Below are 17,085 nucleotides of genomic sequence, written 5' to 3'. Positions count from 1 at the left end.
TACACACAGCAGTAGACCTAGCCTCCTCACAATCTTTGTGGTGCTCCAGCTTTTGTGGGTTGCCATTTATCTACATAAGAAAGGAGGCAAAGCAGTATCAGACAGCCACCACTTGGTTTGGGCACAAGTCCGCATTGCAGGAAACAGATTACCGAGCCCCCTCTAGTGGCGCAGCTGCTGGAAGGGTTGGCTTGCACCTTGCAGAGGAGTGTTTGACATCTGCAACGCGGCAATTAAGGGATGAGCTCAGAATAATCTCTAAGGGATGACCACTACAACAGCTGAAGTACCAAATGCACTTTAATGAGTTCCAGATTTTGTTCCCAGAAGGAATTTATAATGTGTCAGTACATTAGGGCAGGTATACAACTTCCCCTGAACTACAGGCATGAGGAGAACCGACTATAATATACTCAGTATTTAAAATTATTTTCAGAAACCAGTCTTCCACAGTATTAGAAATAAGGCATGTTTCAGGTGTGCAAGTGGCTGCTATATCCACTCCTCAGATGCCATATTTGCCTTTTAGTTCTTCCACTTTTGCTATGTAAGCTTTCATTGCGTCTTCTTTGGACACTCCTGAAAGACAGAACACAGGAGCAGTCAGATACCTTTTACAGATTAAGATACCTTTTACATGCAAGTCACAGCTCCTTGCTATAGCACATAGCAGCATGCTACCAGAGAGCAAAGAAGCTAAGAAGGTCACTTGGCTGTGACTCTAGTATTAAAGTTTCAAACAAACACATTCAGCAGTCATGAGAAAACAGTGTTTCACAGTTACATTCGTATAGACAGCAACTAAAGAGTGTATTAGTTTATTAAGGCCATTCACAATTGTTACAGGACAGCCATTCAACCCACTTAGATTGCCTTTAGATGTACTGCTGGCTCCTTAAAACACCAGAAAAATCCCATTTTCATAGATTAGACCACTTGTTTGGCTCCTCATTTAGAGCAGAGAGCCCAGTTGCATCTTCCAGTTAGGAAAGCTTTAATAGAAACACAACAACTGGAGGGAGAGCTCAGTCTCTGGGGTACTAGGCAGGACCTGGAAAACAGAGATCTAGGTTTCTGCTGCTGCTACAGTTCTCCTTTGTGTAACATCTCGGGCTCCTTGGGCACTTTGCACCTTAATTTCCTTTCACACAGGCTACATTTTTCAGGATTACTTCTGCCTTGCAGAGGTAATCAAAAGTAAGAGTTTACTATTGTGGCATTCCTAACTTCTAGAACTCTTGTCTTATAAGGCAACACAATTTTATTTCTTGCTGAACCGCATATGCTTTCTGACCAGTTTGCCTGTAGTTTTATTTATTAATTTTTAGTTTTTAAGCAGATACTTACCTTTCAATGCATTCCAGGCATCCCACTTTGCTTTGCCTTTGAAGTCCAGCATACCAGGGCGGTCTGAGAGAGACAGGATAAGCAGCAGAATTAGTTTGCGTGGTCTGGGTGTAGGTAATATCTACTCCTTTCCTGAACGCTATTTAGCTCTTAACTATGATAAAATATAATGGTTCACCTTTGCAGCTATTACTTACTAACCTGTAGTCAGGAGATCACCTCAAGGGAGCATGCTGGATCACTACTGGTGGCAAAAAAAGATATTCTCTGTCAAGTTCCCTTAAGACAGCAGCATTTGAGCAGAAGAGCACCAAACAGCATGACTTGGTTTTATCATACCTTCTGAAGAGACGGCTGTCACGACAGCTATCCGATTAAAGAACGTCAGCTCTAAAGCAGAAATGCCCTAAGGTCCATTACACACCAATACGTGAAAAAAAGCGAGTAGCACACAGCTTAGAACTCATTACCATCAAATTAATAGTATGTTTCTAACATAGCTCTTCATGTGTTCTGTCATCTCAGGGTATAAGTTCCAAATTCTAATTCACTTCATTGCAGGCTATGGTGTGGCCAAATAGAAGAAATGAATGAGATACGGATGTGTATATGGTTATTCTTCACATAAAGTACTCTGTGTTTTTACTTCCTCTCCATCTCCCTAAAGACAGTTCTTAGGATTAACAAGCAGAACTGGACAGTAGCCTGTACATTAGCCATCCTTGTGTCACTCACATGGCAATGTGACCTGCAGAGCTAGTTGGCAGCTCCACTCCAACAAAACCCCCTATTAGCTCACCCTTAAACGGATTGCTTTTCTAACCAATTCCCGTTAGCTACGGCTTCACAAGAATGCAGCAACTTGCAGAAATGTTGGTGTATTAACAGTTTTATAGCACCATTTCACCTTGGTAAACATTAATAATGCTACGGTCCAGTGACAGCAAAAGGATCATATCTTAAAGTCAGTTCTTTCCTCCCTCCATGCTGCCCATCTTGGGAAAAAGAGATTGCAAGTGCCTGTACTTACCATTTCCTGTACACTTCGCTGCCAGCTTCAAATTCAATCAACACCCAATAAACTTCACCAGCAACTGGGTCAGGAGGCCAGTGCTCCAAACAAATGACCTTTTTCCTTTCTAATTATAGTTACTCAAGTGTTTCACAAGGTCAATAGAGACAGGCTTCATTTTAAATGTTATTCCTGAACTGCCAGTGACAGAAGTAGCAGGAAAGATTTTGCATAGCCTACCTGCAGAGATATTTCTGCTACAATCCTTTCAAGATGTGATATTTAATTACAGCTCCTATAAGAGTTTCTCCTATTACACACATCTATGTAATTTTCTTCTGGTTTTGCTTTCCAATTATATTTTTAGTAGCCAATCCAATTTAAACAAACTACACCCCCTCAAAAGTGCAATTCCACACTTGTATAGTTTGCCTTATCTGTTTAACTGAGAAGCACTTATATTGAAGTGGTATCCCTTGACCTAGGCAGCTACTTACTGATAGAAGCCTCCAAAAATCCCAAACCCAATATTTGCACAAAGCTAACAAAAAGGATTCTCGGACCGTTGCTATATGATTTAGATGACTGCAGCTGGGTTAATCTAAAAACCACAAGTTGCACAAACCCTTATCGGGTCAGCTTATGCCTGCCTGCCTGCAAATCCATGCCAAGTCGGTACTGAGTCATTTACGCTAAACCGCGGGATTGCACGAAGTGAGGCAAGCAATAGGAGAGAGGTTTTGCTTCCCAAAGCGCCCTCAGGTCAGCCTTAGGCCGCAGCCACATCGCCCCCGCCCGCCGGGGCCCCTGGCACGGAACCCCCAAGACGGACGCGGCGCGGCGCTGCTCAGCCACCTCCGCCACCGGCTCCCCGCCCGGCGGCAGGCCGAGGCGGTACCTACCTGTGTTCACGTCGCCCACCGTGGCCTGTTTGTAGTGACTGTAGACGTCGAGCATCTCCTGGTCTGTGGGCTGGGACTTGAGCTGCTTCACCTCCTCAGCGGCCTTCTGGAACGCGGCCTAGAGGGGAAGGGAGACCCCGGAGCAGGGCGAGGGTAAGTACCCGCAGGCTGCCGCTGCCAAACGGAGGGAAGAGAGGGAAGAGAGGGAAGAGAGGGAAATACCCGCCACCCCCCCCGGTTCCTCACAGCCCCTCCGCCCCCCGGCACAGCCCATACCTCAGACATGGCGAACTTCTCTAACACGATACTAGCCCCCTAGCGTCTGCCGCGCCACCCCCGCCGCTCGGCCGCTTCACCCCTCGCCAGAGCGCCCACTGGCCAATCCCAGCGCCACGGGCAACGTGGAGCCAATCGACGCCTGCCGGGGGCGGGGAGAAGGCAGGCAAAGGGCCAATGCGAGGGCGTCACGGGATAGGCGGGCTTCGGAGGGGCCGCGACGCTGGCTGGCATGAGGGTTGAGCCCGGACATTGCCTAGCAGGAGGGCCTCGGGGGGCGGGGCCGCCTGGAGCCCCGCCCAGCCCCGCTGCGACTCGGAGGCGCGAGGAGGGGGCGGAGACAGGTCGCCTCGCAGCCAATTCCTCGGCGCGGTGGGTGGCACCGAAAGGACGTGATTGGTGGAGCTGTGTGAGGCGGGGCGAGGAGAGAGACCCGGAAGTGTCGGCGGGGGAGTCGGTAATAAGGCTGAGGGCCATTAACGGCCCCTTTAGGGTGGGTGGGGGATGGGAGGATGCTCGGCCTTGGGCAGATGCGCTGGGGCGAGAGGCGCTCCGCCGTGGGCCTTGGGGCTGCTGCTGGCGGGCAGGTGCCGGGCAGGCCTGGGGGAGGTTCCTCCTCGTAAGAGGTATGGACTGTCAGCGCCTCTGATATGCGCAGCGCCCTGAGGAGAATCTGCCGTGCTGTCCTCTGAGAGGAGGCGCTGGGTAGTACCCGGTCCCAGCCCTAGGTGGGATCAGTCTGCTGGGTCTGTACAGTCAGTGCGAAAATCGGTGATTTCTAATTGTTTGTGCTTCCGAGTCTGTATTCCTACAATGTTCTTTCCTGCTGCTCAGGAGAAAGTGGATTGAATGCCGTCCCCTTTTCTTCACTCTGTACTGTTCCCTCTAGATCTCAGGCCCATGTGGAATAGCATCGAGAATATATCTATCTTTGCTGTTTAATATCAATCTAGTTATTTTCAAGTGCATAGTATGTTTTTCTTGATTGGCATCTTCTATTTCTGTATCGCAGCTTATTTACAATGAAAATGGAATTAGAGCTGTGTGAATTATTAACCAAAGGGATGTAAAAGCAAGTTGCCTTGTGATGTGGAAGGTCTGTGTCCCTGTTCTGCAGAAGGCATTTGAAGAAAATATTGCTGGCTTCCTTTGTCAGGATATGGCTAGGACAAATGTAGCAAAGACTGGGAGGTACCTGGGTACCTGCATGATGGTGGGACACTGCAATATTTTCCCCCCACAACAAAAAAGGCAACCCCCCAAAAAGCACACTTCATCCCTCTGCAAACAGGTGAATAGGTAGGGAAGCCCTTGCGGGACTGAAAGTGGTGATTGAAATGGCTGCTAAGGGATAGGAGATGCAGAGATTGTGCTGTTTGCTCATTGCTGCAGCAGCCACAGCAGCTTAGTTTGTAAACCAGAAGGCAAAGTTGTTGAGGAATACTCAGCACCAAAAATAGAGCAGATTGCCGAAGTAGGAAATAGCTCGTTTTCCTGTGGAAAGAAAGAACCCAATGGAACAATGCTTGGGCTTGTTTGAAGAGGGCCTTGGGTTGATATGGTGATTCCATTGTAGGTTCTGCTCTCTGTTTGTAGAACCATTCTAGAGACCTGTTCTTATAAATTAAATTAAACCCCTTAATTATGTAGTAGTATACCAGGAGAATTATTTGCATGTGTATGTGGGGGAGGTTTTTTCTGCTTTCTCCAGGGAGGTGAAAATAAGTGTTGTGTAAGAGCTTAGGCATTTTTCAGGGTATTATGCTCTCTACAACACAAGTATATTAAAAAGGGTTTGGTTTTGTCCATGTTAGTACATTCTTTTAGAGCACAAGGTTACTCACCCAGCAGGTAAAGTCTTCAATCACTTAAAACAACATTCTTGCATTCATCCATAACATTTTTGTGTGTTTAATGGAGAGTCTGGTGCTGTAGTACACAGCACAGCTACAAATACTGGACTATTTTGGCGTGCAGTATCAATAATATCCTTAGTAACCCTGCTTGTTTTGAGATCCTGTTACTGCTTCTGTAGAAATAATAGAAGTGAAGTCCTGAAAGACATAATGCTATTGAATTTCTTGCCATGTTTTAATCTTTGCATGAGGCCCACCTGCACCTTGTTTTCTAGCTGTGCTCTTACACATAGGAAAGGCAATAATTCCTCTCTTTAATGTTTTCCAGGTTATTCAGAATTAATTCTCATGTCAGCAGAAAGCTCAACCATCACAGTTCGTCTTGTTCGCTCTTTTGAACACCGGAATTTCAGACCTGTGGTGTATCATGGCGTTAACTTGAATCAGACAGTAAAGCAGTTCATTACTTTTGTGCGGAAGGGTAAGAGGCGGTTGTCTTGTTCATTCGTTTCAGTCCCATGTGTTGCCGTCTCTGCAGAAGGAAGTGGAGGGGAGCAAATGAATGGGAATTCTGCGGCTTTGGTAGAGATGCCAGAACTGTGTTTACCTCCCCTGTGTGCTCTCCTCCCTTGGATGAGAGGTCTGGAGTTAATAAGAGCTTCCATGGTCAGTGTGCCATGCCTAAATTTGGATAGACTGCTCCCCCTGCCCAAATCCCCATGTTTAGTCAAAAAGAGATGAGGGCATTGCTGCATTTGGCTCAGTGCCTCAGGCTCCTTGAGTGGTGCTGTCAGGCAGCTATTCATGAATTAACAGGAGTAAATTAATAGAATTTAGAGAGCCTTTGATCCTTAGGAACTACACCAGTATGTGGAATGTGGGAACGCAAGTCTGCTATTTGTGAGAAGAGAGTGTCTTGAAAAATTGTTTTTGACACTGTGAGGTCTCACTGTGCATGTTTGCTTCTGAGTTTCTGTCTCCATCTTGAGCTTTGTCATGCAGATTTACTCATCTATGGGTTTTATGTTTTAGAAGCCTGGTTGAAAGTGACAGTGTATCTAAAAGTTAATTAATGTACATCAGCCCACGCAGTGACTCAGTAGTTAGGGTGTGACCCTGATCTTGCAGGTGTATTTCCACACAACTAAATGGAGACATTCAAAGGATGCAGAATAACATAATTTGGGTTGGTTTGGTTTTTTTTTTTTTGCATGAAGTCAGCTTAAACAAGTCTCGAACTGTTATAGCTGATAACTTTTGAGCAACTCCCAGGACATTGCCCAGGGCCTCACAGCTGTATTGTGTTTTCAGCAACTTTCATACTTCTAGACAGTGATGGGCATGGCAAGATCTTGGGATGCTTTTAGAAAACTACAAGTGCTTTCAGAACATATGGTATAGCTGCTGTTATGAAGAATAAAATAAAAAACAGTGCTAAGAAATTTGCTTTGACATGTGCAATATTGCAACTCACTGTTGTTTGAGACAAAGCTAGTGTCTTGAACAAGACTTTTTGTAATCTCATTCCACAGGTGGATAGTGCTGTTCCGGGTCCAAAAGCCATGTTCCTTCCTTTACTGTAAAGTGTTTTGAAGGGGAGTTTGAGATAAATCGTTGAACTACTGATCAAATTATGCTTTCAGCACCCCACAAGTGCCCGGGCCTTCCAAGGCCCTGGTTAAATCCCTGGGTGTCACTGGGAACACTGGCACCAGAGGTGTTAATGTTCTTGCAGTTGCTTATGGGCTGTGTCCTACATGCAGCTAAAGAGTTAATTTTCTACAGTTTGGCTTCCTTTTTGTGGCTGGTCTGCATGGCTGTGTTTACTGAACAATTCAGTTATGAATGACAGTTGTCAGCTGTTTGTATAAGGTAGAGAGAGATGTTGTGCAAACCATTAACAGGATGTTCCTGGCAGGTTTCTGAAGGATCAGGCTCCTGTGATCAGATCCTAATTGCATTGACTCACTGCCCTCATGGATCGTTTTGTTCAGAGGCACTTCATGCTCAAGTGAAGTTAATCAGATATGGAGTAACTATAGAATCTGAGCCAAAGGTTGTGTTTTAGTATTTGATGCTCAAACAAGTCTCCTGTGTTGTGGATTTATTTTGATGTAAAGGATGTCCGGGATGGATGCATCAAATAATGGAAAATAAAATAGTGGGAATAAAAAAAAAGACAATTTTGCTTTAACTTAGTGCTTTTATTTTAATAGATGTGCCTTCAAGAGCAGGACTTCCTCCTCCTTTCAAAAATTACAAGTATGGTACGTGGGGTTTTCTTGTTTTAATTCCCATAAAATGCAGACATAATATTTTACACCAGTTTCTATACAATTTAGAAGAAAATTGCTATAGCACACTCATAGTGGTGGCACTGCTTGCCTACATTTGCAATTCCATTCAGCATTTATAGCTGGGGTTATGCCACTGAGATCACGTTTACAGAACTTGACCATTATTTTGAAGTTCTGTATTAATCTTTGAATTAGGCTGCATGTTATACATTATTTGCTAATTGCTCTCAATGGTTTTTGGTATTAATTTTTTATTACTTTTTAAAGTGCTTTTTAACTCTGTTTTTATTCTAGTAAGCAGCTTGTGATCTCAACAGCTTTGAAATTGTAGTTCTCTATGTGCTTATGTATTTCAGTATCTATTTACTAATTGTGAAGTCAGGAAGGTGAAGCGGGAGCTGAAGACAGTAAATGGAAAATGCTGAAGACTTATATGCTTAAATAATTTACATTATGTAAGAGAAGCAGGGGAATTTTGCTCAAAGTAGATATGAAAGCTCTTAAATACAAGCTGACTGAATTAAATAGTCCGGTGTGAAATTTAGGCTGACTTTATCCTCTAATGTAAAGCTATGTGTATATTGCCTTTTTGTGAAGATTGGTATGAACATGTGCAATTCATCTGTTTGGGACAGAATATACTTTCAAAATCAACTAAATTACTTCCTTTCTCGGAGTTTGTTAACTCGGATGTCAGTAACGTATCTTTTCCTAAACTTGGCAATTCTGAAAGTTCCCTTGGAGTTTTGCTGTAAGTGATTCTCTCTCTCCCATTTTTTTGGAGTTGATAAACTCCTCTACAGTGATTCAAAGAATTGAATGAGGAACCTACTTAATACACGTGAATGGTAATAGACTCTATTTGCCTATTAAAAAAAAAAAAAAGCCAAGTATTTGATTCTGTATTCTTGCTGATGGTAAAATATATAGTGCAAAATGAAAGCAGAAAAATAGTTAGGGATTAAGATTTACGATACATCAGTGGCAAGGACATGAATATTATTACTATTTGTAATATACTATTTAAGGTCTTAAAATCTAAGGAAGTCTAAGTTTGAATTTGGAGGTGCCCTTCTCCCCCTAATATCTGTGGCTTTGGCTAGGTGAGGGATCCTATCTAGGACTGCTGCTATCACTTGTATTCCTGATGCTGCCTATCCCTGCTACTAGTTCTTTCATCACTTAGAACATCAGTTTTTCCCAAGGCATATGTTGTGGCTGAGCACCTGATTGTGCTGTGTAGGACTGAGCATAATGTGGGTGAGAAACACTACAGACCTTTAAAACCTGTTACACCAGTTAGTGGGGGCCTACTTTTAGTGGGATGGTGCTAGCTGCATGGAAATTTTCACACAGAAAAATCAAAGCCAAGTTCCTCACCTTCCCCTCAGGCTGTGAATCATCGAGGTTCATGTTTTTGGCATCTCTTGTGTGCTCCACTGTCGTGTATTTTGGTGATGAAAGGGCAGTGAAACTTCTGCATGAATAGTGCTAGTTAAGAGTCAGATATTTCCTTCTGCTTTGTCACATCAAAGCTTATGACTTTCATTTTCTCTTCATTCCTTGTACATTTCATTCTTGTCCTTGGTCTAGAACTCTTCTCAGTCAATCTTCTCATCTTCCTACCCTGTCATTGCCATCTTTTCACTGATGATGGCAGCCTGGGTGCCAACTTATGTCATAAACTGCCTCTCTATTTATTTTTTTTCCCCATGAATGTGGAGCAATATGGTAGATACTTCACCGTATGAGACTTAGAAAGTGATTTCTTATCTGTTGTCACTTAAGATCTATTACCAGAAAAGGAAAGGTAAAAAGCTGAGAATATGATTGAGCGGAACTAAATTGGGATGAAATAGCAAAGGCAATTGAGAGGATATAAGGCTTTTTAGCCAGGATGCAAAGAGACTGTAGTTTCATCTCTGTAACAGAGTTAGGGAAGTCATTTAATAGCTCAGATAAAGACACGGTAAACAGCTGGATGCTAGCCGTGGAGTTTCGAAGAAGTAAATTTGAGACAATAGTTCAGAGAATGACTCGACAACGACTAGAGAAAAGAGGATGTGACAAAGTAGATGGAGAAGCTTAAAACTAACAGGCAGTGGCTGGATTGTATTTGCTGTGGTAGAAAGGTTTCATGATTGCAATATATTTTTGCTGTGATTGCTTGGTCTTTTTGCAATGCTTCTATGCAAGATGGATCTGGGAACTGCAATGTAACATGTGGCTTGCTTCTAATACTGCAATTAGTACAGCATGCTAAGACAGCCTTTTCAGTGACCTCTGCAGTGGGAATACTGAGTAGATTTGAACTTCTGTAATATTTTAAATAAAATGTTCAAAATGGGCCAGGGTGGTATGGAAGCAGACTTCTGAATGAGAATGTGATCTCTGTTATTCTGAACATCTCAATACTTGCTCTCAGTAGTTTGAAAGTTGTTTTAGCATATATTTAACTTTCTTGCATTCTTCTCTTACTAGACTATTTAAACATGTAGTGTTCAGTTAATGCACAAAACCAAACTAGAACAGAAAATGAGCAGGCAAACAGAACAGAACTGGCTTTTGCTTCTTTGCTGGGAAGGGATTGATGTGTTATTCTGAATCTGTTCAAACACACTTTGGGTTTTTCTAAGTGCTGCATGGGCATCTTCGGACTTCCATTGCCTCTGCATCTTTGCACTCATCTGGTTGCTTTAGTTACCACATTATTTCCCCTGTTTTTCCCTTCTGTTAACAAAGCCCAGCCCACATTACCAGAGGAAAGTGATTTTTTTTTATAGCATAATTTCTTAAAGTGCTACACTGCACAAACATATCAGAGGTAAACATTACTGAAGAGGGTATAGCATTAAAAAGAGGAGAGGCTGTACATGTTCATGGAAAATGGACTTAATAAAATTTCTACCCTGGGTGCTTTCTTTGTGAGAAGGAAAATTTCAAGGAATGATCTAAAGTGGTCAGATTACTGTGTCTTAATCACTTGCTGCCTATTAACTTAACTTTAGTAGTTGACAGTGCATAAATGCTGTTTGTCCTGCCCCAATTGCATGTGTAAAACCTGTTAGGTTAAAACACCCTAACTGGCATTTAAATTGATGTGTTTTGACTGGCAATTGGGATGGTCATTAGCTAGTTACTGTAGTTCAGCCAGCAGACTGAAGCCCAATAGGACGTGATACTTTAATGTTGGATTGACTGGTTTAAGACTGTGGCTGCAGGACTGGGAAATGAAGATGTTTTCTCCCCTTTTAGACTCAATACACAAAATTGTTAATAATAAAAGATTTTGAACTTACCTGCCTGTTAAGCCTTATTTTAGGAAAACATTGTATTTTCTTTCAGATACAATGAAGATTATTCACCAAGCACACAAATCTAAGGTATGATTATTAGCTGTGTTCTTCCCCTTTTGCATGCTTTAATGCAGGCAGATCTCTGTGCTGTCAAACAAGACATTCTTATTTTTACCTTATTCTGGTTCTCTGATTTGTAGACTGGTGAACTTGTAGTGAGTTTGGAAGATGATGACAAACTGATTTTGAAAGAAGACAGTACGCTGAAAGCAGCTGGAGTAGGTAGGAGCACATTTATATTGACTGAAGGTGCTGTTCATTGTGGTTGTCATTAAACTGATAACTGGCTGATTATGTTTGGATAGCCTGCTGAAAAGTAAATGCTATTCCTGATGCTCTTTACACTACTTGATAATTATTCAGGGAAGAAGGGGGGATAATGTACATTCAAATCATTGGGCTGAGGGCAGCAGGTATCTGCACTCCAAATGTTCAGAATGCAAATTGTGATTTTTAGAGGGTAGGCTTATAACTCTGTTGAGAGTAATTTTAAATGATTGACAGATAGGTTATTAGTACCGCGTCTGCTTAGTCTTATCAGTAACATTTAAACTGATGTTTTGGTTAGAAATGTAAGTAGTGGAACCAGCATGGAATAATGAAATAAGATTAGATTTGTTTAATGTGCAGCATACAGTGCCTGATAGCCAGATTGCTCAGGAAAGCTCCAGCAGTATCATTTAGAGAATGTGCTGAACATAGCAAAGAGTTGAAACTTGACCTGATTTCTCACATTTTGACAGGGAACTACATATAGGCCATGTCTTTTGGTAATGTAAAGAAATGTCTGTCATGACAAAATTGATGGTCCCTGGATGTCCTTTGGGCTTCTCATAAACGTGGCTGAATGACTTTGTGGCAGCAGGGTACTTAAGGGATGTAGTTGCATTCCACCTTGATAGGGACATTTGCTCATTTGAATCTGATTTGCCTAGCTGGAACGCATAACTGCCTACACTTTAAGTGCAGGGGTTTCACACAGAAAGCTCCCTCCTGATGCCCTCTGATTGCTCCCCAGCTAGTGAATGGGATTTCTTTCTCATAGGTTTCTTGGCTCTTTTGTTTCCTGCCATTTGCTTTCTGGTTTTAAGTGACTTGGGATGTCTCTTTAATGTTTTTCTCTGGGGTGCAGTACTACTGGCCTCGGTATACCTTTCCTAAAGGTCTTTGGGCATTCCTGTAATATGAATGATAGTTATTCTCTGGCTGTTTGTACTAAACCAGGTCTTTTTATCTGGAGAAGAAAAAAAGGTTCCTCAGGAAGGAGGATTACTGACACTCAAGTGTTCTGCTAACTAAATTACGAATCTCTAAGATTCATTTAAACATGATATTTATCTGCCTAATGCATAAGAGGCAATGCACTTCAGGAAAGGGATTCATGACAGTGCCAAATGTTGAATTAGAAATTACTTTGTCCAGAGCTTCCTTCTTTCAAAAAGGTATTGATAAATATTTGTATACATTATCCATCTTTGAAACTAGGTTTGTAGCTACAGCAGTGAAACAGTCAGAATTGATTTTGAAAAAGGTGTCAAAACATCAGAGTAAATGTTACAGTGGAAGGAAATCAGAATATACCAGCCTGTTCTGTGTCTCTCTGCAAAGAGAGGGGTGGGTTATTCAGGGCAGAAAATAATTTAAAGGTGCTTTTTATTTTTTTCAGAATAACTAACAGCAGTTTGTCATTAGTGTATGGTGGGTATTTGTGATAGAAAAGAAGAACTCTTGCTTTGTAAAATGCAGCATGCCATTATGCCTTTTTGAATTTTGATATGTTTCAGTGTATCGTGATATGAAAATTAGCTAAGGTGGGAGTGGGGTCTTTGTAGTAAAATCTTGATTTTACTTTTCTTCTTCAAGAAGTGGAAAAGAGTAAACCAAGGAAGTGAAGTATGATAGCATAATACCACTAGTTCTCATTTTGTACAGTTTCATTTAAATCAGTAAGAAGATTTGAAATCTCCTATTGACATATTACATTTTCCAATATCTAGTCTGGAAAAGATTTACTAGAATAAAACAGAGAATTACTGTTAGAAAATCTGGGAAATTCTGAGACAAGCAGAACATTTTTTCTAAGCTGCAGTTGATTGCCCTTGGCACTACAGGGTTGGGCTAGAGACTTATAAATTATGAGCACATTAGATAAGTATCCTCAGGAAAGCCTCTGTGGTAGTGATTATTATTACAGTTATTATCTAGTCAGCAAAGTTAATGCTTGCCTGTTTTTTTTTTTTTAAAGCAGAGTGTATGTTAATAAAGTGTTCAGTATTCATTGCAAACAGTCTTGTCTGTTTTCTAGTTGAGATTCTAAAAACCCTTCTGCTCTTTTTTTTTTACAAGACAAGCAGACTTCATTAACTTCAGGTTTAATTTAAAAAACGAATGTGGAACTTATTGGCTCAGCACCTTAAAGAATTCCATGTTTAATAATTGTGAAGGCTTTCCATCAGATTTGTCTCTGTTCTGAATTAGTAATGTTGCTGACTTATTGTTTTAGAAGAGGAAGTCCTTGACCTACTGGGTTGAAAGAATTGTGACTGCTCTGAACCTTTGTGGGTCCTTTAGCTCTGCCATATCCCCTGTGAATAATTAGAGGTATTTGAAGGTATTGCTGGAGAAGCCAATTTGTGTCTTTCACTTTGCATATTGTTGAAGCCTCATGAATTAATCATCAGCAGGGCAAAAAATTAACTTCTTCAGACACATATTTTGATGGGTCATGAGGGAGAATGTAAAGTGATCTGTAAAATATTCTACTGATCCTCTAAGTATTAAATTATTATACCTACAGGCTAATTTAATGGAAAAAATAGTTTCTTTTTCCCTTTCCTAACAGAAAAATGCACAAAAAAAGAGAAAATCATACTTCATAATTTTTCTAGCATTTGAAGGTGTTAGAAATGCAGTCACTTAATTTGCTGAATGCTTATACAAACAATTCTGAAGGCTGTGTTAAATCTGGAGGGGTCTTGTGTACATATTTACTTCTATATATTCAGGTTCTTGGTTTTTTGGGGGGTTTTTTAACAAGTTTAAACAACCTATTTAATACTGGAATCTCTTTTGCAAAAATACGAGGGGGGAGAATAAAGTTTGTGGTGATTTATAATTGTCTTTGACCAAAAAGTTGCCAATTGTCTTCTAAGATTCTGAAGAGCTGGCTGTTGGGTGGTTCATTTACTGGTGTGCTAAATATTTAATTTTTTATTTGTTCTAGCAAATGAGACTGAATTAGCATTCTTCTGTGAGGAAGATTACAGAAACTACAAAGCTAATCCTGTTTCAGCCTGGTGAAGATCCCAAGAGATTGTTTTGTTTTCCCATACCTGTTGTAAATTTTCCTTATTCTGCTTAATGAGATTTTTCTTAAAGATCAATAAATCCTAGAGGATTGCTTTGCAAACAGTGCAATTCCCTTCCTATAGAAATTAATTTCTGTCAATATGCTAAGACTGAGAGAAGGAAAACTGGGGGAACATAAATGACTTTTTTCTTTCTTGCATTTATTTTTCCTTTGCCTCTTACAATGCAGGCAGTGAAATCTGTCCTGTGACACACATTCTTGGTGTGATCCTACAGCGGACATTAACTACGTATGGAGTTTATACAGTGCACAGTAAAATCCTATCACGGTACCAACTTCTAATGAAAATAGGAACATTTTATGTCCAAATCACTGGTATTTTAGAGAGCTTGAGAAAAGAATCTCTGTTTCAAGTCATAGCTTTCCCTCTCATTTTATGTTTGGTCTCTTTTGTTTAAGTGGTGCAGACTGGCAAGTGTTTCGTGCTCTTCACTTTCCTTTATAGTCTCTTCCAGCCCTCTTTAGTGTGGAAGCTTGCCTGTTCTTAGCTTTACTTCATGGAAACACCTTCACATAAGAGGTAGTAACCTGAGTTCTGCCAGGACATCAGTGTGTATAAGTAGGAATTGGGCATTTTTCCAAATGGTGTGAAAGCTCATGGTTTCAGTTTTAAGAATAAAACCTGAATATTGCATCTTTGAGAGGAGAGGCCCAGTCTGTGAGCCACATGTGTTCAAAACTGGAATTGATTCTTTCCTGCCTTCCAAGAGCCAAATACTGCATTGCTATATGTTAGTTCTTGGTAATTCCTGGTTTTCCTACTACATTAACTAAATCAAGAATAAGAAAAATTAGTTATGCATCCAATAAAGTACCTTTAGCTAGATACTGCTTATGAAACTGCTTTTTAGGGGTTACCAAGATGGTTCACTGCACCTCTGAGCCTCTCTTCACTGAAATAGAAGTCATGCTGGCTCTCTGCCTTAGCAGGCTTTTTGGGCATAGGCTCTGCTAAATCAGATGACATCTCATGTGCATTTGCTTTAGACCCACACATCTACCCTCAGCTCTGGGTGAGAGGTGACACCACCATTTCCACTAGAGACTTTCCAGACAAGTAAGCTTACTGTTTCCTAGAGCTTTGATGATTTTTTTTTATTGACAAGTGACAGTGAAAGCAGATGTGTGATTTCCAACATATCTAAATAAAAGTTCTCTTTACTTTAGATGTAGGGCCAAAGAAACCTCTCTATATAGTTCCCACTTCATTTTCTTCATCTTTCCTGACAACTCTCTGGTTTAGGCTGGTTTCAGTAGCTGATGTTACTCACCTACAGCTTTGCTTCAGAGTTTTATTCTCTTGTGAAAGTAGCATACCACTTTTTCATCTGCGATTAAAAGGCTGATTGTATCTTTAACTTGTAAGGAGTCATCCTGTGTCACTGAAGTCACCTGTGGTCTCTTGGGATTTAGATGTGGTTATGCATACTCTGATAAATTTGTGGGGAGAATTTACCACTTCCCTCTTTCTGTCCAAGTCACCTTTCTGATGCTGGTACCTGCTCCCCAAACATGGGCCCATGTCTCAGTTACTTTCTTATATTGCCTGTCATATTTGCCAGATTAATCTGGCTGATAGGAGTTTGTACTCATCTTCTCAGACAGTTTAAGCTAATACATTGCCCTCCAGAGCACACCAGCTTTGTTCAGCCAAATTTACAGTGATGAAGGTAGCTTTGTAAGAAGTAGATGGCATACCGGAAAGATCAATGTCTTAGACTGTCCTTCCAAGGCATGTAACTGGTATCTGTCAGCGCACTCAGACTGAGCAAACACTCATACTCTTCCTCCTGTTCTGGGGATTTTAATTTGGTCTCCAGCCCTTTCAGACAGATTTGGATTGTTTTTGTGATACCTTTTCTCTAAGGCATTTATGTTTGAAAGAGTCATCAAATTTTAATAACTGTCCTTTCTGGACTAGTACAGTTCAGTGGTACATCTAGTGTGGCACAGTGAAAGAGCAATTCTACAGCATCAACAAGAAAGCAGTAAATGTTTTAATGCAAATATTCAAGAACGATGTGGCTGGGACTCCAGACTAGCTTCTCTTTCTAAGGGAAGAGTTAAACTACTGCTTTGTGAGCTCGGTTCACTTTGGCAGTGGCACTTCATTGGCTCCTTTCTACAGCAGCACAGTAGAGCCTTTTGTAATGCTCTCAATGACCACACTTGTAAACTGGATTCTTCCTGAAGTGTTTTTCTACTGTGGTTTTTTTAATTGGACCTTTAATAATACTTCTTTCAAATAAACCCCACAAAACTATAGATAATAACTGAGAACTTGTTTAGATAGATGCTGTTCCAACATTTTTCGGTAGGATATAGTAAAGCCTTGTTTCAAAGTAGGTTTGATTCCAGGATCACTGAGTACCAAACAAAATCTGTGAACACTAACTAAAGTCTGAGACATCTTTGCCTATGTTGTTTTGAAATTCTTCTCCTATTGAAGGAAACCACCTACAGAGTTAGTACCATGGTTTGTTATCCTGGCAGGGGTCGTGAATTGCATCGGTTTACAATTACTGTTAATCAAAGGTGGCTTCTCCATAATTTGTAGTGGGGTAAATCATAAAGCTTTACTGGTGGTGTTCCTAGACATTGTGGGGTTAATAAGTATTTATCTTTCAGTATGATGTCCTTGGAGCCTTTCACCAGCCTTTTTTTTTTTT

The 17,085-nt window shown here is 41.1% G+C and overlaps 2 protein-coding genes across 7 annotated transcripts; one reads left to right on the top strand and one right to left on the bottom strand.

Moving 5' to 3' along the window:
* Positions 1-282: 282 nt before the first annotated feature.
* On the bottom strand, positions 283-3,673 carry DBI (diazepam binding inhibitor, acyl-CoA binding protein). Its single transcript, XM_054829166.1, has 4 exons — positions 3,538-3,673; positions 3,262-3,379; positions 1,348-1,410; positions 283-579 (listed from the first exon to the last, which is right to left on the bottom strand). The coding sequence occupies exons 1-4, from the start codon at positions 3,544-3,546 to the stop codon at positions 506-508; spliced, it is 264 nt and encodes an 87-aa protein (XP_054685141.1). The 5' UTR covers positions 3,547-3,673; the 3' UTR covers positions 283-505.
* C6H2orf76 (chromosome 6 C2orf76 homolog) lies at positions 3,293-17,085 on the top strand. Of its 6 annotated transcripts, none has more exons than XM_054829160.1 (6): positions 3,293-3,414; positions 5,722-5,874; positions 7,610-7,660; positions 11,036-11,073; positions 11,187-11,268; positions 14,270-17,085. In XM_054829160.1, the coding sequence occupies exons 2-6, from the start codon at positions 5,742-5,744 to the stop codon at positions 14,344-14,346; spliced, it is 381 nt and encodes a 126-aa protein (XP_054685135.1). In that variant the 5' UTR covers positions 3,293-3,414; positions 5,722-5,741; the 3' UTR covers positions 14,347-17,085. The 6 variants fall into 6 exon arrangements, with proteins under 6 accessions (XP_054685135.1, XP_054685136.1, XP_054685139.1 ...); XM_054829161.1 differs by lacking the exon at positions 3,293-3,414 and adding an exon at positions 3,920-3,994; XM_054829164.1 differs by lacking the exon at positions 3,293-3,414 and adding an exon at positions 4,010-4,030.

Source organism: Grus americana, chromosome 6 (genome assembly GCF_028858705.1).
Source record: "Grus americana isolate bGruAme1 chromosome 6, bGruAme1.mat, whole genome shotgun sequence".
Taxonomy (NCBI): domain Eukaryota; kingdom Metazoa; phylum Chordata; class Aves; order Gruiformes; family Gruidae; genus Grus; species Grus americana.
The sequence above is the reverse complement of the archived record's forward strand: the minus strand, read 5'-3'. Positions and strand labels throughout refer to the sequence as shown.

Coding starts and splice junctions, on each gene's coding strand:
- DBI (XM_054829166.1), bottom strand. Junction 1,411..3,261: donor GGTGGGCGACGTGAACACAG/GTAGGTACCGCC, acceptor TGTCTCTCTCAG/ACCGCCCTGGTATGCTGGAC. Junction 580..1,347: donor TGCCTGGAATGCATTGAAAG/GTAAGTATCTGC, acceptor TCTGTCTTTCAG/GAGTGTCCAAAGAAGACGCA.
- C6H2orf76 (XM_054829160.1), top strand. CDS start 5,742: ATGTCAGCAGAAAGCTCAACCATCACAGTTCGTCTTGTTCGCTCTTTT. Junction 5,875..7,609: donor CATTACTTTTGTGCGGAAGG/GTAAGAGGCGGT, acceptor TTATTTTAATAG/ATGTGCCTTCAAGAGCAGGA. Junction 11,269..14,269: donor GCTGAAAGCAGCTGGAGTAG/GTAGGAGCACAT, acceptor TATTTGTTCTAG/CAAATGAGACTGAATTAGCA.